This window comes from Sabethes cyaneus, chromosome 2 (assembly GCF_943734655.1).
Source record: "Sabethes cyaneus chromosome 2, idSabCyanKW18_F2, whole genome shotgun sequence".
NCBI lineage: Eukaryota > Metazoa > Arthropoda > Insecta > Diptera > Culicidae > Sabethes > Sabethes cyaneus.
This window is the reverse complement of record NC_071354.1, coordinates 61793292-61811547: the sequence shown is the minus strand read 5'-3', so window position 1 is coordinate 61811547 and position 18256 is coordinate 61793292. Positions and strand designations below refer to the sequence as shown.

At 40.0% G+C, this 18256-nt stretch overlaps 3 protein-coding genes across 4 annotated transcripts; 2 read left to right on the top strand and 1 right to left on the bottom strand.

Moving 5' to 3' along the window:
- Positions 1-3256: 3256 nt before the first annotated feature.
- LOC128737023 (death-associated protein 1) lies at positions 3257-4812 on the top strand. Of its 2 annotated transcripts, none has more exons than XM_053831569.1 (4): positions 3257-3398; positions 3472-3522; positions 3688-3776; positions 4072-4812. In XM_053831569.1, the coding sequence occupies exons 2-4, from the start codon at positions 3477-3479 to the stop codon at positions 4234-4236; spliced, it is 300 nt and encodes a 99-aa protein (XP_053687544.1). In that variant the 5' UTR covers positions 3257-3398; positions 3472-3476; the 3' UTR covers positions 4237-4812. The 2 variants fall into 2 exon arrangements, with proteins under 2 accessions (XP_053687544.1, XP_053687543.1); XM_053831568.1 differs by having other exon boundaries at positions 3260-3398; positions 3467-3522.
- Positions 4813-5099: 287 nt separating this feature from the next.
- Positions 5100-6634, bottom strand: LOC128735080 (probable enoyl-CoA hydratase, mitochondrial). Its single transcript, XM_053829563.1, has 2 exons — positions 6435-6634; positions 5100-6051 (listed from the first exon to the last, which is right to left on the bottom strand). Exons 1-2 carry the CDS (start codon positions 6520-6522, stop codon positions 5261-5263), a joined length of 879 nt encoding a protein of 292 aa, XP_053685538.1. The 5' UTR covers positions 6523-6634; the 3' UTR covers positions 5100-5260.
- Positions 6635-9603: 2969 nt separating this feature from the next.
- On the top strand, positions 9604-17760 carry LOC128737756 (uncharacterized). Its single transcript, XM_053832461.1, has 5 exons — positions 9604-9810; positions 9872-9995; positions 16963-17240; positions 17301-17446; positions 17509-17760. Exons 2-5 carry the CDS (start codon positions 9968-9970, stop codon positions 17558-17560), a joined length of 504 nt encoding a protein of 167 aa, XP_053688436.1. The 5' UTR covers positions 9604-9810; positions 9872-9967; the 3' UTR covers positions 17561-17760.
- The last annotated feature ends 496 nt before the right edge of the window (positions 17761-18256 follow it).

Here is an 18256-nt window from a genome sequence, read left to right as displayed (position 1 = left end):
ATCTTATCTCCAAAAATATCCACATACCAAATTTGGTTCCGTTTGCCTGATTAGTTCTCGAGTTATAGTTATTAGTATCTCGAGTTGTATGGGAGCCCCCCCTCTTAGTGTGGGGAGGGGTCTCTAACCATCATAAGAACATTTCTCGGCCCCAAAAACCTCTACATGCAAATTTTCACGCGGATCGGTTCAGCAACAGACAGACAGACAGAAATCCATTTTTATAGGTATAGATTTTGTGATTCTGGTTTCATTAGAAAAACGACCAATATTCTTTCAATTGGAAGTGACTGAATTTCCATATTGTCTCCCTTGAGACACCAGGTTTTGGCGTTGCGTTCAAACTTAAAAATGTTAAATGTGAAGAATAGAAAAAAATTACCACAATAGATCAAAATGACGGTCGCAGTGGTTCTAATCTTCCACAAAAAATACAGAAAAGTAAAACAAATGCAATTTTAGGGTTGTCAATTTTTTTAAATTTGTAAAACAGTTCTGTACATGACCGCGGGCCTAAAGTTTTAAAATGTGTAACTTCAGTGCTAATTAATTCTAACATTTTCATCGACAGCCGTATTTGAAATTTTGTTCGATATTTTTTGAGTAAACGAGAGGTGAGAAGTTAGCTTCGAGGTGCGATACTGGTCTTAACAAGCCAATAAGGTTTTGCACGGGCGAGCATAACCTCACTTCTTTGACGTCTATCAGTGGTTTGTTTACATGGGCTTGGAACATGGGTTAACATGTTGAAACTGAATATTGCTTAAAGCCTTAAAGGCAAGTCAGAAAAGCACAAAAACTGCCATTCCGAGTAGTTTGGAGGGCGACACTGCTGGATAATACGCTTTTAAAACGTTTAATTCCAATTTATGCATATCGCGTTCGCCTAACAAATTGTAAACAAACCACGAGTAGATGTCAAATGGATGAATTGCGTTCATTCTGGTTCATTCGTGACGTCACCTTGCAAAACCTTATAGTTGCACGGCCGAATCTCGACTGGGAGAGGTTGAAAGACTCAACAGAGTCGTTGCACTGGCTCCGCCCTGTACTCTTATGGCTGGCTGAGTGGCTGGGAAGTCTGTCGTATATAAAAACAAGGTCAACTATCGACAACGGAATGTAGTGCCTATGGGGTTTGCAAAATGTGTAGGACGATGTTTTTTTTAAAGGATTTTCTTCTATGTGTCATGTCAGTTCGTCAGTGGCTTTACTTTGACGACAAGTTATCGGGCCAAATCACCACGATATTTATAAGGTTTTGCAAGGTGACGTCACGAATGAACCGGAATGAACGCAATTCACCCATTTGACATCCACTCGTGGTTTGTTTACTATTTGTTAGACGAACGCGATATGCATAAATTGAAGTTAAATGTTTTAAAAGCGTATTATCCAGCAGTGTCGCCCTCCAAACTACTCGGAATGGCAGTTTTTGTGCTTTTCTGACCGCCGTTAAGGCCTTTAAGCAATATTCAGTTTCAACATATTAACCCAAGTTCTAAGCCCATGTAAACAAACCACTGATAGACGTCAAAGAAGTGAGGTTATGCTCGCCCGTGCAAAACCTTATACAAGGTGATTACGCCGTTTTTAATTCCTAATCTAGCATACCCAATTAAAAATCCCGCCTTCTTCTTCTTCAATTTTGCGTAGGATGAATCGCTCGATTTAAATTCTCACGAATCGGCTGTAGGATATGCAGATCCGTCCGGTTGGGGGAATCGAGCGTCTAGAACGAAAGAAATAAAAATTATAAGCACGTTTATTTTTTGTAAACTAATCAGGTATTTTAATCGAAAATGAATCCTGAACTTTCAGGATCTCGTCGGCTGATGCTTTTAATAGCAGACTTCTTAGCGAAGCACAGAACCGGTCGCCTTTTCTTGCAGTTCCTTTAAGCACCTCGAGTGTTTAGCTCCAGCCTACGCGTTCGATTTCTCTACATTCCTAGATTATACCACTATTGTGGTATTCTCACAGAACAGAAGTGGAAGTCCGAACGATTCGACGAACAAAACTGGTAACAGAGACTTTTTTGTTTTTCTTTTTCTTTGGGAAGGTTTTCGCATAGAAGCGAATAACAGCAATATAAGCAGAACGCTCGCTGCCAATCGCATAGCAGATTTCACGTGCTTTCGTGTGCATTCGTATGCGTTCGTGTGTTTTCGTGGGAAAAAGTGACTCGCTACCGCCAGGTTCGCTACTATCTGTAGAAAGTAGCAAGTACGTGTTTGGACTTCTACTTCCACTTCTGTTCTATGGTATTCTGGTAAATTCGTTCGTCGCAACTGCCAGGGAGGTAGTAGACTTCTGTTTTCAATATCCCATCATATAACTGATTGATCTACTAATCCGCTTGCCACTGAAAATCTATTTTGACAACCGAGTTTAAACTTTTTTTCGACTTTTTCCGAACCGAGTTCTAAATCCGAATATTGAACATACAAGCTCCAGTGTTATAATTTTAAGTCTATGCATCCAGTGACACAAATGTTACTGGGTTTATTACTGGCAGGGCCGAAGCAAAGCAATTTCATGGACATTGTACATCACCTCCACGACATCGCTATCTTGGTCTACAGAGTTTGACAGTACCCCCATTAAGTTGGACCCCTCAGTATTGTACCCCAAACAACAATGGCGTCGCATTGATTTCCTATAAGGTTTTGCAAGGTGACGTCACGAATGAACCGGAATGAACGCAATTCACCCATTTGACATCCACTCGTGGTTTGTTTACTATTTGTTAGGCGAACGCGATATGCATAAATTGGAGTTAAACGTTTTAAAAGCGTATTATCCAGCAGTGTCGCCCTCCAAACTACTCGGAATGGCAGTTTTTGTGCTTTTCTGACTTGCCGTTAAGGCCTTAAGCAATATTCAGTTTCAACTTGTTAACCCATGTTCCAAGTCCATGTAAACAAACCACTGATAGACGTCAAAGAAGTGAGGTTATGCTCGCCCGTGCAAAACCTTATGGAGTGATTTCCCGCCCAGTATTTTTGACGTTTCAGATTCAGTCACAGAACAATGGCGACGTGCCGGGGAGTCGTTGTACATCCTTCAGAAAATCTTTCATCGGTACATGCGTAAATGACCAGCTGACCAAATTTTTTATTGGGTATTATGTTTTGGTTTCGCTGCCGTCAGTGCACATCACCACATGAATGACTCACCTGACACACGAACATAATCGGCCTATATCAACAACGTACATAAAGTCACTTTATATGCATTTGTGTGCAAGTGAAATATTTTCGTCTGATAATCTACTGGACAACTGGACTGGTATACTACTCTTGCCATCGTGGAGCTTTTCGTCATTGATTTAGAATAGTGTTGTTTCGTGCCATTGTGGTGCTGCTTTGGATAATTCAGTAACTTTTTCCCGAAACGTATGTTCCTGGTCTTTATATTTATATTTATTGAGCAATAATCAAGTGTATTTTCGGTATTTACGCAGTACAGTGAAAATGGCTGATGGCGACAAAGATCTGGTTGCTGGACGTCCTCCAGCAGGTAAGTAATAATTTTTATTTTGTTTTTAAACCTTTATCTGTCACTAAATATTAATTATGTTTTGATAACACCAAATGTTTCAAAAATAATAACTTAGTATTGCCTGATTTTTGGTACAAACAGGTTTATAAATTCAATGCGAAATGTTAATGTAGATATTTTTAGTGAAAGCTGGTGGTATGCGAATTGTACAACACAAGACTCCTAGCACGGAACGGCCAGCCAAGGACCCAGTGGAGGTTATCGGTTTATCGGTAAGTTTCACTGTTTTTGAACCAAAAAATATTTTCCTGTTTTTGTTATTTAGCAGTTTAGAATATTTAGTAATTTATTCTGTGCTCAACCTGATGATCTAATTAAGCCATGTGGTGAAACTCTTGTTAAATTTAGAATTCGTTTCGTATAACGTAGGTATAATGTTATTTAGAATTCATTTTCAATTCAGGTTTTGCAACATGTTTGTTGCATACATATTTGTGTATTTCAAAAAAGCTTTCATATGTATTTTTTCTTATAATTTTTATTATCACTGATATTATGCTTTTGCAGAATCCTGCTCCTAATGTAAACACGGGAGAAGTGGTGCACAGTTCTTCGCCCAACAAACATGGTGAACACCTAGTGGAAGCTAGTCAGGTGGCTCATGCTCAGAAACCAGCGGTGCAGGTTCCTCAACGACCAGTGAACAACATCCAACAACCACGGAAGTGTTAGGTGCATAACCGAGAGAAAGTGCAATCCGTACCTTAATCAATTCAGAAGAATTTCGTTTTGAATACAGTAGGGATTCGTATAATACGAATTCAATCCACAGATTTGTAGACTAAATTTGCGACCTAATTTATTATGAATGGTAGAGAGTTATATTAAAATTATTTCCAAATTCGGACTTGTTCCATGTAAACTCAATCCCTACATACTGCGTGCTACTCATAGATTTCAAATACATTCACATACTATGGTTTCAGTTAACAGTGTTATACGAATCCCTACCGTATATGGTAAAAATTTGCATTTTATTGAAAGCAGCAACATCGTTTTTGCTTGAAAAATAGATCATATATGCTAACATTGTGCTTATGTTTATTCGATCACTTTAAAAATTTTGATCAATTGGTTTCGGGATTAATATTAGGTATATTTTAAAGTACATTCTAACAAATATCAGAATAAAATTGCGCTAAAATAATATATTTTTTGGAATTGGTTTCCAAAATTGTCATTTTGTCAAGTATATGTCAATTTATGTCACAGAAATATAAGATTTTAATAAAGGTTGTCGTGCTTACAATTGAACATGGTCTACATTCTTATTTCATTCATTCCCGTTTCACCCAAAATTATAAAACAATAATTTATTCTTTAGGAACAAACGGGTGATTGTATGTTTATTTTTAAATTCAACGAAAACTACTGTTACAAAATCAGCGAATACCTTGACGTAACGGAGTTCATGAAATTAAAAATAAATCTATTTTCGCAGACAAGCCGATTTGTTCACAAATAAATTAGGGACAAAAATCGCTCAAGAATGTGATACAAACAACATAAAACGAAAATATTTCATGATTAGTTGGAAGACTTTTTTCGATTTATTTTAAATGTCACTGGTTAGAGTACAAAAATATTTAAACATTATTAAATGCATTGGCTTATCATAGTGCCTTGTTTCATACAATGGATGTGTCCTGAGTTGCATGTTTTTTTTTTTCGTTGTTGTAAATCTTGTAAATGCAGCTTATTCGCTAGTAAATTTGGGAGCACGCTTTTCAACAAAAGCGGTCATACCTTCAAGACGATCCTTAGTCGAGAAAGTTGCATGGAAATGGCGCCTTTCGAACTTCAATCCTTCGGTGAGGGTGGTTTCGAAGGCGGTATTAACGGCTTCTTTGCACAGTTGAACAATCAATGGTGAAAAAGTGGAGATCTTTTCACCAAGCTTGATGGCTTCTCCGACGACCTGGTCTGCCGGAAAAACTTTACTGACGAGACCAGAACGTTCGGCCTCTTCGGCATTTATCATGTTACCAGTGAGGCACATTTCCATTGCTTTGGATTTACCCATAACACGGGCGGTGCGCTGAGAGCCACCAGCACCAGGGATCGTACCGAGAGCTATTTCCGGTTGTCCGAATTTGGCCTTATCACCGGCGTAAATGATATCACACATCATTGCGAATTCGCATCCTCCACCCAAAGCGTATCCATTGACAGCGGCAATAATAGGCTTCTGAGATTTGGCGACCCGAGTCCAGTTGTTCAAAAAGTTACCGGTAATACATTTGGCATAAGTGTTGTTCTGCATTTCCTTGATGTCTGCACCGGCAGCAAAAGCTTTCTCACTTCCAGTTATAACAATCGCTCCGATGCTCGCGTCGGCTTCAAACTTATCCAGAGCTTGGCCCACCTCGTCCATTAGTCCATTGCAAAGTGCGTTCAAAGCCTTCGGGCGATTCAGCGTAATCAGAGCAACATTTTTCTTTTCACCAACCAGTTCAGTTTTAATGAACTCGAAAGCTTTTGGTGATGCTGTAAAGAAAAACATTATTAAATATTAAATATTTTCCCGGTCCCATAATGACTTGCACTGTTTCCATGAATAATATTACGTAACAATGTTTTCATTTATTGCTTATTATAAAGTTAAGAAATATTTAGTTTCATAGTCTGATCCAAAATTTTATTGAACGGCTAGGACTTATCTTTATCTTATACCTCTTTTGTTACGAATTATCTTTAATGAAACAATACACATACTACTAATGTTAGAATATACAGATGCAGCATAACTTGTGGCCTTGAAATCGCTACATTACGCAATAAAAAAGCAAATCGTTTTTGGAAGATATTTCTATTCCAAGCAATTCACACGTGTTGTCTATTCGCACATAAAAATAACCAAAATGTCTTACCACAGCAATAGAACCGCAAGTTGTTACCACTAGCAACTTTGGCGAGGGTGCAGGCACGGGAAGCGAAAATTTTACCAATTTGGGCCATTTTGAGGCGTACTAGTTGTACTCAGTAAACTCGTTTAACCGGCTAACTCAGGCAACGACTGTGAGGTGACTGGGCACTTGGTTTGGTATACTGTAGTGATATGAAAAAATTGATAGGAACGAAACAGACGATCGCACACAACTGAACTGAACGCCTTTTGCTTTTTTATGTTTAACGTGTTGCGCGTGTAGCCAAGCCGGCTTGGTTTTTGCAGTGACTGATTTGCATATTTGGTTGCTAGCAGCTGCTTTGCTGTGTTTGTATAAGGTTTTGCAAGGTGACGTCACGAATGAACCGGAATGAACGCAATTCACCAATATGACATCCACTCGTGGTTTGTTTACTATTTGCTTGCTAGGCGAACGCGATATGCATAAATTGAAGTTAAACGTTTCAAAAGCGTATTATCCAGCAGTGTCGCCCTCCAAACTACTCGGAATGGCAGTTTTTGTACTTTTCTGACTTACCCAACAATATTACCTTTAAGGCGTTAAGCAATATTCACTTTCAACATGTTAACCCACGTTCTAAGTCCATGTAAACAAACCACTGATAGACGTCAAAGAAGTGAGGTTACGCTCGCCCGTGCAAAACCTTATAGTACTGCCGGTGTGATCTTTGATTGTTGCGAGAGAAGTTAGTTGAACACCATATAAAACATTTCTTGACGTAGGACTACGTCTTACCTCAGGGTGTCCATAGTTTAGATTGAGGTAAGAATCACGAAAAAGTGAGATTTTGAACACTAATAACTCTGCAAATTCTAAATCATTATAACGTTCTTTGCGAAAAGTTTCAAGCTCAAATGTCCCAACTTCCCAGACATAGACGACAATTAGACACCCTTCCTGTTTACTGTAATTTGGATTATTTCACTTTACAAAAATATAGTTCCTAGTTCTCGGAGTATTAGTTTCGCTTGAACTTAAGCCAGTATGATACCCTGAAAGTAAACAACCGTACTGAGAAAGTGCTAAATGATCCCCTTACTTCGAGTGATTGTCTGGATACGCTCTTAGAATATATTCAAAAAATGAAGTATTGCAAGGAAATGGGGATGCAGTTTATGTTAGTGTTGTTTCTTGTCTTATCGCTAAGCAAAGCGAAGCCTATAGGTGCTACATTTCGTTAACGAAACTTGACCTTCTGTTTTTATACGACAGACATTACGGCCAGCTGTTAGAGTACAGGGCAATCGCTGATTCCAGTCGAGCGCTTTTCTGGAGATCCCCTGCGCTCCTTTCCTCAAGATGTGTCCGATCCACTTCCACCTACGTTCAAGAATTTCAGTTACTGTCGGCCGTTGATGACATCGACGATAGAGTTCCGCAAAGAAACACCACGTTTCGCAAGCGTAGAGCGATATGAAGGTATGTGCACCAAATATTTCGTAGACCTGCAAAGGTGTTCCTGATCCGTGTGGCTATATCGGTCGTGCTACAACCATCGAACGTTGTCTGACTACCAAAATATTGAACGATGTCCACCTGCTCAGCCTATTGCCCCTCTACTGTGAAGTTGGTGGGATTGTCAGTGTTCACTATCATTGCCTTAGTTTTTGCTACCTTTCCTGTGAGACCTGCTGCCTGGGAGCTCTCGGAGAGGTCATCTGATTTGCTCTACATATCGTTTCGGCGGTGTTCGAGCAAGACAATGTTGTCGGCTAGGTCGAGGACATTTAGCTGTTCTATTGTTAGAGAATTCCCAGGCAATTCTCGATTTCAACTACTGTCAATCGTCCCACCTGATATCTCACCCATAATTGACTGCCCAGTTGGAACTTGAACCCACAATTCTCAATATCGCGTCGAGTGCGATACCATTATATCAGCCTGAAATTGTTACTTGGGTTACACCACCGGTCAGTTTACACGAAGTTTGACATGGAGTTCTACGTCACTTTCTCATACATCTAATGTGGATGTACACCTTGATTTTTTTTTCGAAAGTAGCACGTAAATTCCTTCTATGTTATGTTCACATCTATTAAGCTAAACTCTATAATTAATTGTTTTAATTACTGATTGCACTAAGCAACTAAGATATATTTGTATTTCTTAGTTTTACGAGACCGCAAATTTTTAATCGAAAGATGTAATAAGTCGTTTATTTCTGATCAATATATAGGAATAGACAAATGAATAACAGTAAATTTGAAAAATATATTATATTCTAAACTTTTTTTTTTATAGAAATCTAGTTATAAAAAGCATATTTAATTTTTTCGTAACTCAGCGCTGGATTTTTTATGGTAATATTTACGAATAAAAGGAATTTCTCTATTAGAGTTGGATTAGAGTTGAAATCTGAGTGACTGATAACTTTTTGGAACGATCGTGAAAATGAAAATCTGCAAAAGTCATGAGCATAGTAAAGAATATTTTTCAGTCTGTAATATTTAATATTTTTTTTAAAGTGGTTTTAACCCCGAGGGTCATTCACCATAGTAATAAATTGTTGATGAAACTGAAAGGCGAAAGTCCAGTGATAAGAATATCAGAACGACCTTTCCATTCAGATTCACTTACTATTTTTTGCTTACATTTGATTGGTTTCAGTTTTGATTTCCTATTAAAAATTGTTATAAAAAATTAGCAACTTCAGGTTAAGATTCTTATTTTTCTGTCAAACTGGCAACTATCACGAGACAGACTATACACTGTAAAAAAACAGCACAGTCGATCCAAATGCCACTTACACTTGAAAGTCAATAATGGTAAACATTTCAATTTCACTTGTAAATCCCTATAAATTCCAAATGGAATCCACATCATTTTTGAATGTTTATAGCACTTGCACATTTCAAGTAACTGGCTTATGATTTCGATGTGCAAGACACTAAGCAAACAAATGTGTTTACACTTCATTGTAAATAATCTTTACTCTCGATTCAAATGCTGTTCACACTTGAAAATCAATAGCTATATCCATTTCATTTTCACTCGTCCTTCCATACACATTTCAAATGGAATCCACGTAATTTTCAAGAAATTTGCCATTAACATTCTATGTGGCATATATGCTATGCAAACCAAATGTCAAAATTTTGATTTCTGTATGTGCAACATCGAATATTGAAGTGTTTCATCATTTGGATCTGTGCTATATGTGAGTGCATACGGCATTCAAGTGTGAGCCACTTCAATTGAACGTGTATGGCTCATGACAGTGCCATACTGTCATCATTATCAAATATGGCGAAAAGTGATTAAGTAAGTTTGTTGTGCGCGGAACGAAAATTAGACGCGGCCGATTAAAATGTCCAGCTATTATTTTATTTTATGCAAGGTAAGAAAGTGGTGTAAACAAACAAACCCAAAACAGTCGATATATTTTGCTATTATTTTAGGCTACGTCACTGGAAAATGCAGTTCGTTTAAGGCGTGACCAATACTTTCTCGCTCAGCGCACAGGAAATATTGTTTCAATGCAATGAGGACAGTTGATGGAACAAACATCGAAAGTCTGGACAAGTAAGCTCGCATTTTTCGTACAATACGGTTTATAAAAACATGAGGTAAATAATTTAAAGTGGTCATAATCATTTTCTTCCATGTTTTACTCACAATAGAAAATAATATGTTGTTTTTCGTAAATTTTGCTTCATCATTAGTGCTTAAACAAGCATAAATGATAAAACTTATAATAAATATATTGCTTTTTATTAAAGCCCTTTTTTGAATAAGTGGTATTCGGCGAAATCTATACCTATAAAGAAGGATTTCTGTCTGTCTGTCTGTCCGTATGTTCCTTATAGAATCGAAAACTACTGAACCAATTGGCATGAAAATATGCATGTAGAGGTTTTTTGGGGCCAGGAAAGGTTTTATTGATGGTTAGAAACCCCTCCCCCCACTAAGAGGGGGGGCTCCCATACAAATGAAACAAACACAAATTTCTGCATAACTCGACAACTAATCAAGCAAATAGAACAAAATTTGGCATGTGGGTGTTTTCGGTGACAAGAATTTATTCTATGGTAAATTAAGACCCCTCCCCTCTTTATAAGGGGAATTATAACTCCTCTCCTCTTTAAAAGGGGGGGGGGCTTCCATACAAATTTCCTCATAACTCGAGAACTAATCAAGCAAATGGAACCAAATTTGGCATGTGAAGGTTTTCGAGGGCAAGAATATTTTCTATAGTAAATTAGGACCCCTCCCCACTTTAAGAGGGGGGCTCCTGTACCAAAGAAACACAATTTTCCTCATAACTCGAGAAGTAATTAAGCAAATGGAACCAAATTTGGCATGTGGGTGTTTTTGGAGACAAAAATTTTTTCTATGATGAATTGGGACCCCTCCCCGTTTTAGGAGGGGGGATCCTATACACATGAAATACAAATTTCCTCATAACTGAAGAACTAATCAAGCAAATGGAACAAAATTTGGCATGTGAAAGTTTTCGAGGGCAAGAATATTTTCTATGGTAAATAAGGACCCCTCCCCACTTGAAGAGGGGGGGCTCCTATACAAACGAAATACAAATTACCTCATAACTCGAGAACTAATCAAGCAAATGGAACAAAATTTGGCCCGTGGGTGTTTTTGGAGACAAAATTTTTTTCTATGATGAATTGGGACCCCTCCCCACTTTAGGAAGGGGGGCTCCTATACAAATGAAATGCAAATTTCCTCATAACTCGAGAATTAATCAAGCAAATGGAACCAAATTTGGCATGTGAAAGTTTTCTAGGGCATGAATATTTTCCATGATGAATTAGAATCCCTCCCCACTTTAAGAGGGGGGGCTCCTATACAAACGAAATACAAATTTCCTCATAACTCTAGAACACAGACAAACAGACATAACACTCGTTTTCCATTCATCGTACCGATAAAACCGTCATTTCAAATTTGGGCTTAGTTGGGAATGTCTCCGTTTTGGTCAAAGTGGCGCTTTTTGACGAAAGAAGGGGAATTCCCCATAAAAAATACTTGCTTCTTCGAGGGACACCCATATTGCTATTTGATATTTGGGAATGTCGATCATAGATGGTGCTGGTGTTCAGGCTAAATGTGAGGTACGATAATTTTTGTTGATTTTTCTTCCAAGAGTTATGTCTGTTTGTCTGTGTCTAGAACTAGTCAAGCAAATGGAACCAAATATATCATGTGGGTGTTTTTGTAGGCAAGAATATTTTCTATGGTATATTTTTTATGGATTTCCCCACTTTAAGAGGGGGGGGGGGGCTCCTATACAAATGAAAAACAAATTTCCTCATAACTCGAGAACTAATCAAGCAAATGGAACCAAATTTGACATGTAAGTGGTTTTGGACGCAAGATTTTTTTCTATGGTGAATTAAGACCCCTCTCTTCTTTAGAAAGCGATTTATGGCCCATCTCCTCTTTAAGAGGGTGCGCTTCCATACAAATGAAATGCAAATTTCCTCTTATCTCGAGAACTAATCAAGCAAATGGAACCAAATTTGGCATGTGAGGGTTTTATGAGGCAGAAAAAACTTTCACGATAAAACTACAAGGTATACAGCCTTAAGGGTTGTACGAAAGGGTGGCGTAGGACTATATCAGATCATTAGATCAAAGACTAATGTAAACTTCATTTCTGGCATATGCATATTTATAAGAATCATTGTTTAAGTGAATGTTTAAAAGAGAAGAGCGAAATATTCAGATTCAATTCTTTATTGAATGCATTGGTGGCTTTGAAAATACGTAGACGGGGGTTCATAAGTACAACGCCTGCAACCATTGAGACAGATTTCTTTTAAAAATCACTTGTGTGCATCATAAAGGTTGAAATAGTAATGAATGACCAGCCCACAGATTATTATATTAAATGATTATGCGTAGCTTGACATGTTTCAATAATCTTACTTTAAATCGCTTGAGGCCTTTAAAAGGGCCATTGGTTACAAATAACATTAAAGCCAAAGCACGTTCATCGCAAATATGACGTGCCATTCGAATGTCCTTGTCTTTCGACATGAATGGCAACAGGCACGTTACTTAGCGGCATCGATTCACTGTCTCTTGCTCCGAAAAGGTTCTACTAGATTACTTTCACAGCTTACCGCTTGTTACATACCACAAAATATGTCACATACGCAAAAATTTCTGTTTTATTTGTATGAGAATCCTTATCCTTCTACCACAGGGGTGAGGGGTCTCAAATCATCATAAAATAAATTCATGCCTCCAAAACCCCCCACATGCCAAATTTGGTACTTTTTGCTTGATTAGTTCTAGAGTTATGAGGAAATTTGTAATAATCTACAAATGGGAGCCCCCTTCCTAAAGAGAGGAGGGGTCTCAATTCACTATAGAAAAAATTCAAAAACCCCCACATGCCAAATTTGGTTCCGTTTGCTTGATTAGTTATCGAGTTATAAGGTAATTTGTATATTATTTGTATTGGAGCCCCCCGCCCCTCCTAAAGAGAGGAGGGGTCTCAATTCAACATACAACAGATTTTTGCCTACTGAAACCCCCAAATGCCAAATTTGGTTCCATTTGCTTGATTTGTTCTATAGAGTTATAAGGAAATTTGTATATCATTTGCATGGGAAACCGCCCCTTCCTAAAAGGAGAAGGGGTCTCATTGCACCATACAAAAAAATCCTGCCTTCTAAAACCCTTTACTTTTGCTTATTCAGCCGAGAGCCGGGGTGCCTCTTGCCGTATCAAGAATTCCTCTCCATTGTACTCGGTCCTGGGCTACTCGTCGCCAATTCGTTGCGCGTCTCGACACACGCAAGTCGGTTTCAACCTAGTTGAGCCATCTAGCACGTTGAGCCCCTCTATTCCTGGTGCCGGTGGGGTTCTTGAAGAGAACGGATTTCATTACACAGTCGTCCGGCATCCTTGCGACGTGGCCGGCCCACCGTAGTCTCCCAACTTTCGCCAGGTGTACGATGGGAATCTGTCCAAGCAGTGCCTGTAGCTCGTGATTCATACGCCTCCGCCACTCTCCGCTTTCCGTCTGTACTCCACCAAAAATAGTCCGCAACACCTTTCGTTAAAAAACGGCAAGCGCACGTAAGTCTTCCGTAAGTAAAGTTACTGTCTCAAGTCCGTAGAGGATTAAAGGTCTGATTTGCGTTTTGTACATCATCAGCTTTGTGCGGCGGCATATGCTCCTTAATCGAAACGTCTCGCGAAGGGAAAAGTAGGCTCGATTTCCAGCTTGAATGCGTCGTTGGATCTCCTTACTCGTACTATTGTCGGCGGTGACCAGAGATCCCAAATATACGAACTCATCAACCACTTCCAGTTCATCGCCGTCAATAGCCGTTACTTTCTCGGGAGCCTCTTCCTACCATATATTTGGTTTTCAACACATTAATTTATAATCCTATCCTCCTAGCCTCCGTTTTTAGTCTGGCGTAGATTACCTCCGCCGTCCCACGGTTTCTAGTAATAATGTCGAGGTCGTCTGCAAAGGCTATGAGTTGGCTACTCTTACTGAAGATCGTTCCCCTCGTTTCGATGCCCGCTCGCCGGATCACACCTTCAATAGCGATATTGAATAACATACAGGACAGTCCATCCCCTTGCCGTAACCCTCTGCGCGATTCGAAAGGACTTGAGAGTGTCCCCGAAACGCGCACGTAACACTTCACTCGTTCCAAAGTAGCTTTGACCACCCGCGTCAGTTTGTCCGGAAAACCGTACTCGTGCATTATCTGCCATAGCTGTTCGCGTTCAACGGTATCGTATGCTGCTCTGAAATCCACGAAAATATGATGCGTGGGCACGTTGTACTCTCGACATTTCTGAAGGATTTGTCGGAGAATAAAAATTTGATCCGTAGTAGCACGGGCCCCCATAAAGCCCGCCTGATATTGCCCTACGAATTCTCTTGCTATTCGGGATAGACGACGCAACAAAATCTGGGAGAGCACCTTGTAGACGGCGTTAACCAGCGTAATGCCGCGGGCGTTACAGCAGTCTAGCCGGTCGCCCTTTTTGTAGATGGGACAGACTACGCCTTCCATCTACTCCTCCGGTAGTTTCTCTTCTTCCCAAATCCTTGAAATCAGCCGGTGAAGTGCCGTTACTAGCGGTTCTTGACCATTTTTGAAAAGTTCTGCCGGGAGTCGGTCCTTTCCGGCGGCTCCACTATTCTTCAGCAGACCGATTTCTCGTCGGATCTCTTCGAGATCGGGAGCCGGTACGCTGTTGTCGTTTGTAGGTACTCCGAGGTTAACTTCCATTGTGTCTCCTGCTGCTATATCGCCGTTGAAGTGTTCATCGAAGAACTGCTTCCACCTATCAACCACCTCGCGCTCGTTTGTGATTAGATCCCCTCCCTCGTCCCTGCACATGTCAGGATTTAGTGTGTGGGCCTTGCGAGTTTGGTGCACCTTCTCGTAAAACTTGCGGGTATCATTAGCCCGGAATAGTTGTTCAAGCTCCTCACGATCTCTGTCCTCCTTCTGGCGCTTTTTCCTTCTCAGGATCGTGGTCAAGTCATTCCTCGCTCGTCGGTACTTGGTCAAATTCTCTCTCGTGGATATGCTCAGATAGTTTTCCTCTCTATCGCTTCTTGGCATTCCCCGTCAAACCAATCATTTCGTGCACTCGAGATTTCCACACCTAGCACCGCGGTTGCGGCCTCGTTGACTGCCGAGCGCATCCTACTCCATCCGTTTTCGAGGGTCGAAGCATCTAGCCCCACAGAGGAAGGCAGAGCTTCATCCAGTACGCGCGTAGTTTTTGGCAGTTCGCGGGTTATCTAGTTGCCGAATGTTTAGCCGAGGAGGGCGGGTTTGTCGCGAGGTGTAAACCGTCGATAGTTTTGAGCGCACATGTACTGCTACTAGGTAGTGGTCCGAGTCAATATCCGCACTCCGTAGGGAGCATACGTTAGTGATGTTCGAGAAATACCGGCCCTCGATGAGAATATGGTCGATTTGGCTCGAAGTTCGTTAGTCAGGTGATCTCCAGGTGGCTTTGTGGATAACTTTGTGAGGAAAGAAGGTGCTTTTGATCACCAAGCCTCGGGAAGCCGAAAAATTGATGCATCGCTGGCTGTTATCGTTCGTGTCGGTGTGCAGGCTATGGGGCCCGATCACCGGTCTATACATTGCTTCCCTGCCGATTTGGGCGTTCATATCCCCGATGACGATCTTGACGTCCCGTGGTGAGCAGCTGTCGTACGTTGCCTCCAGCTGCACATAGAACCCTTCCTTCTCGTCGTCGGGTCTACCTTCGTGTGGGCAATGCACGTTTATGATGGTGTAGTTGAAGCAACGGCCTTTTATCCTCAACACGCACATCCTCTCGTTGATCGCGTTCCAGTTCATTACGCGATCCTGCATTTTGCCCAACACTACGAAGTCCGTTTCCAGCTCGTTGGTAGCTCCACCACTCTGCAAAAATCGGGCTCTGCTGCCACGGATCCTCCACACCTTCTCGCCTTTGCGACAGATCTCCTGCAGTGCCACGATGCCAAACTTTCGGGGTTCTAGCTGATCGAGCAGCACCCTGTCGCCACCAACGAAATTTAGCGATCTGCAGTTCCAGGTACCAAGTCTCCATTCCATGTCCTTATTTCGTCGCCTTGGTCCATGCCGAATATTCCGAAAAGATATTTCTTGACTCTTGTTAGTGTTTTTTTTTTGATAGGTAGCCGTACTAGGGCTTACGCTATCGAGTCTCGTGATGGGGCTGCCATCTTGCAGTGTCGAGACACACTGTGCCTACTCCCCTGTTGGTATACGACCTTAGTTTCCACCGGGGTTGGTTACCCGATCTCCGCTAAGGTTGCTCGTATTCCAGCTGGTACCACGTGGAGGTAGGGGTAGGAGTTGCTAGATAAGAGGCTAGGGACCACAATGGGGTCTGTTTTACGCGTTATCCAACCATTTACCAGCCTTCTAAAACCCCTATATGCCAAATTTAGTTCAATTTGCTTGATTAGTTCTCGAGTTTTGAGGAAATTTGTGTTTAATTTGTATGGGAGCGCCCCCTTTTTCGCCCTCCTTAATATTGGTCTCTTATCCCCTCCATAAAATTGCTGGTCATTTTATCTATCCAACGGCATATAAATTGTTCAGTTGCGTTTAGTAGTTTAGTAGTTATTAGCATTTGAAATCTTTCATTCAAACGTTACACTTCTATTTTCGTTTTCGCAAAGTGCTACCCAGTCCCAGTATAGTAAACAAAGACGTAGTCCTACGTCAAAATTCCACTATTAATTTTATTCACGACAGAAATACACGATGCAAATCACAAAACTGCTTAAAGGTCGCCCAACGAGCCCAAGAAGAAAAATTATAGCGATGGTTATTAAGTCTATTACAACATTTATAAGTACCTATAAGCGTTACCAAGTAACCAAGAGAAAACTCACGACAAAAATATTAATCAACCACAAGAAGAGTATACCATAAAGCCTAATGCTGAACAAACAAGTAATGTCATAAATTGAGTGTACCTTTGTGTAATTAACTATATAATATTCTATTTACAGTTTTCATAAACTTTCTCTGTACACATCTAGGACAAGGAATAGCGCACGCTTGCCAATTATCACCAAAATCAGTGAGCAAATTAAATTTGTTTTCATCGAACAGCTTACAAGAATCCGGCGGAGGTGCATCCACTCTGTCCAAAATCAATTTAGCGTCCTGTCCGCATCCTGGCCTCGTGACAGTGAAAGATGACCACGACAGTGACGACTTCGATGATATCAAACACGCTGCATCTTCAATTGTCGACGGTGGTGTGGAACTGGAACCGAACGACAGGGTTAGTAGCCAATTGTGTGTGTCTCCTAACAAGTCTAATTAACTTTTATTTTGATTTCAGCCGATACTGCTGGATGTGCTTAGAAAGCGAACATTTTCAGTCGAAGTACATTCTCTTCAACGAACGCTACTAAGCTACAAAGAAAACAAAGACTGCTGCCAAATTTACGCCAACGACGACTGCTACTCGTTATTAAGTAGCAATCGGTAAGAACAATAGTTTATGGTACCAAAATCAATTACTATTATTTCCTTTTTCACATTTTCAGTGATCTGATCAAGGATGCCGTTTCGCTTGGCCATTGCCTCTGGATAAAATGATTGAGCATATTTACTTAGCATCGACAACATTGGGAAGGTTCTTATTACATTTTAATATTATGTACCGTGCAAGCACCATATTCAAAACAGTGCCTAATTCTGAACAGTTTCATTATTCATAAATATTAACAAAATTCTAGTTATTTAAACAAATTAATCACTACATCTGATGATTTCATATTACTAAAATGGTTTAAATAGCTAGAGTTTTGTCAATATTTAAGATAAATTTGCAGCTGTTCAAAATTAGGCACTGTTTTAAATATGGTGCCTGCACGGTATATCCATTAATTGGTTTCAATAAAAATTGCATTGTTAGAAGTAAAAACTATACTATTTTATTAATTATATCACTGCCTAATCATATGCAACACCACAAAAAGCAAATTGTCGTATTTGGCTGTCATATAAAATATCATACGAAATCCAAAGTGAAAACCATTTAATTTTCATAAACAATGCATTGCGTATTCAACAAAATGCATTTAAGATCTAATAATAGAACCTTTAATATTCATAAGCATGACACGTGAAATCTTAGTGTTTTGCTTTTTGATTATCAAATGGACGTCATGTGAAATCTTAATGTTTTGCTTTTTGATAATCAAATGGACGACACGTGAAATCTTAGCGTTTTTCTTTTGAAATGCTGGTGTGGCATATTGATTGAATCTCAAGTGTATTCCACTTTAATAC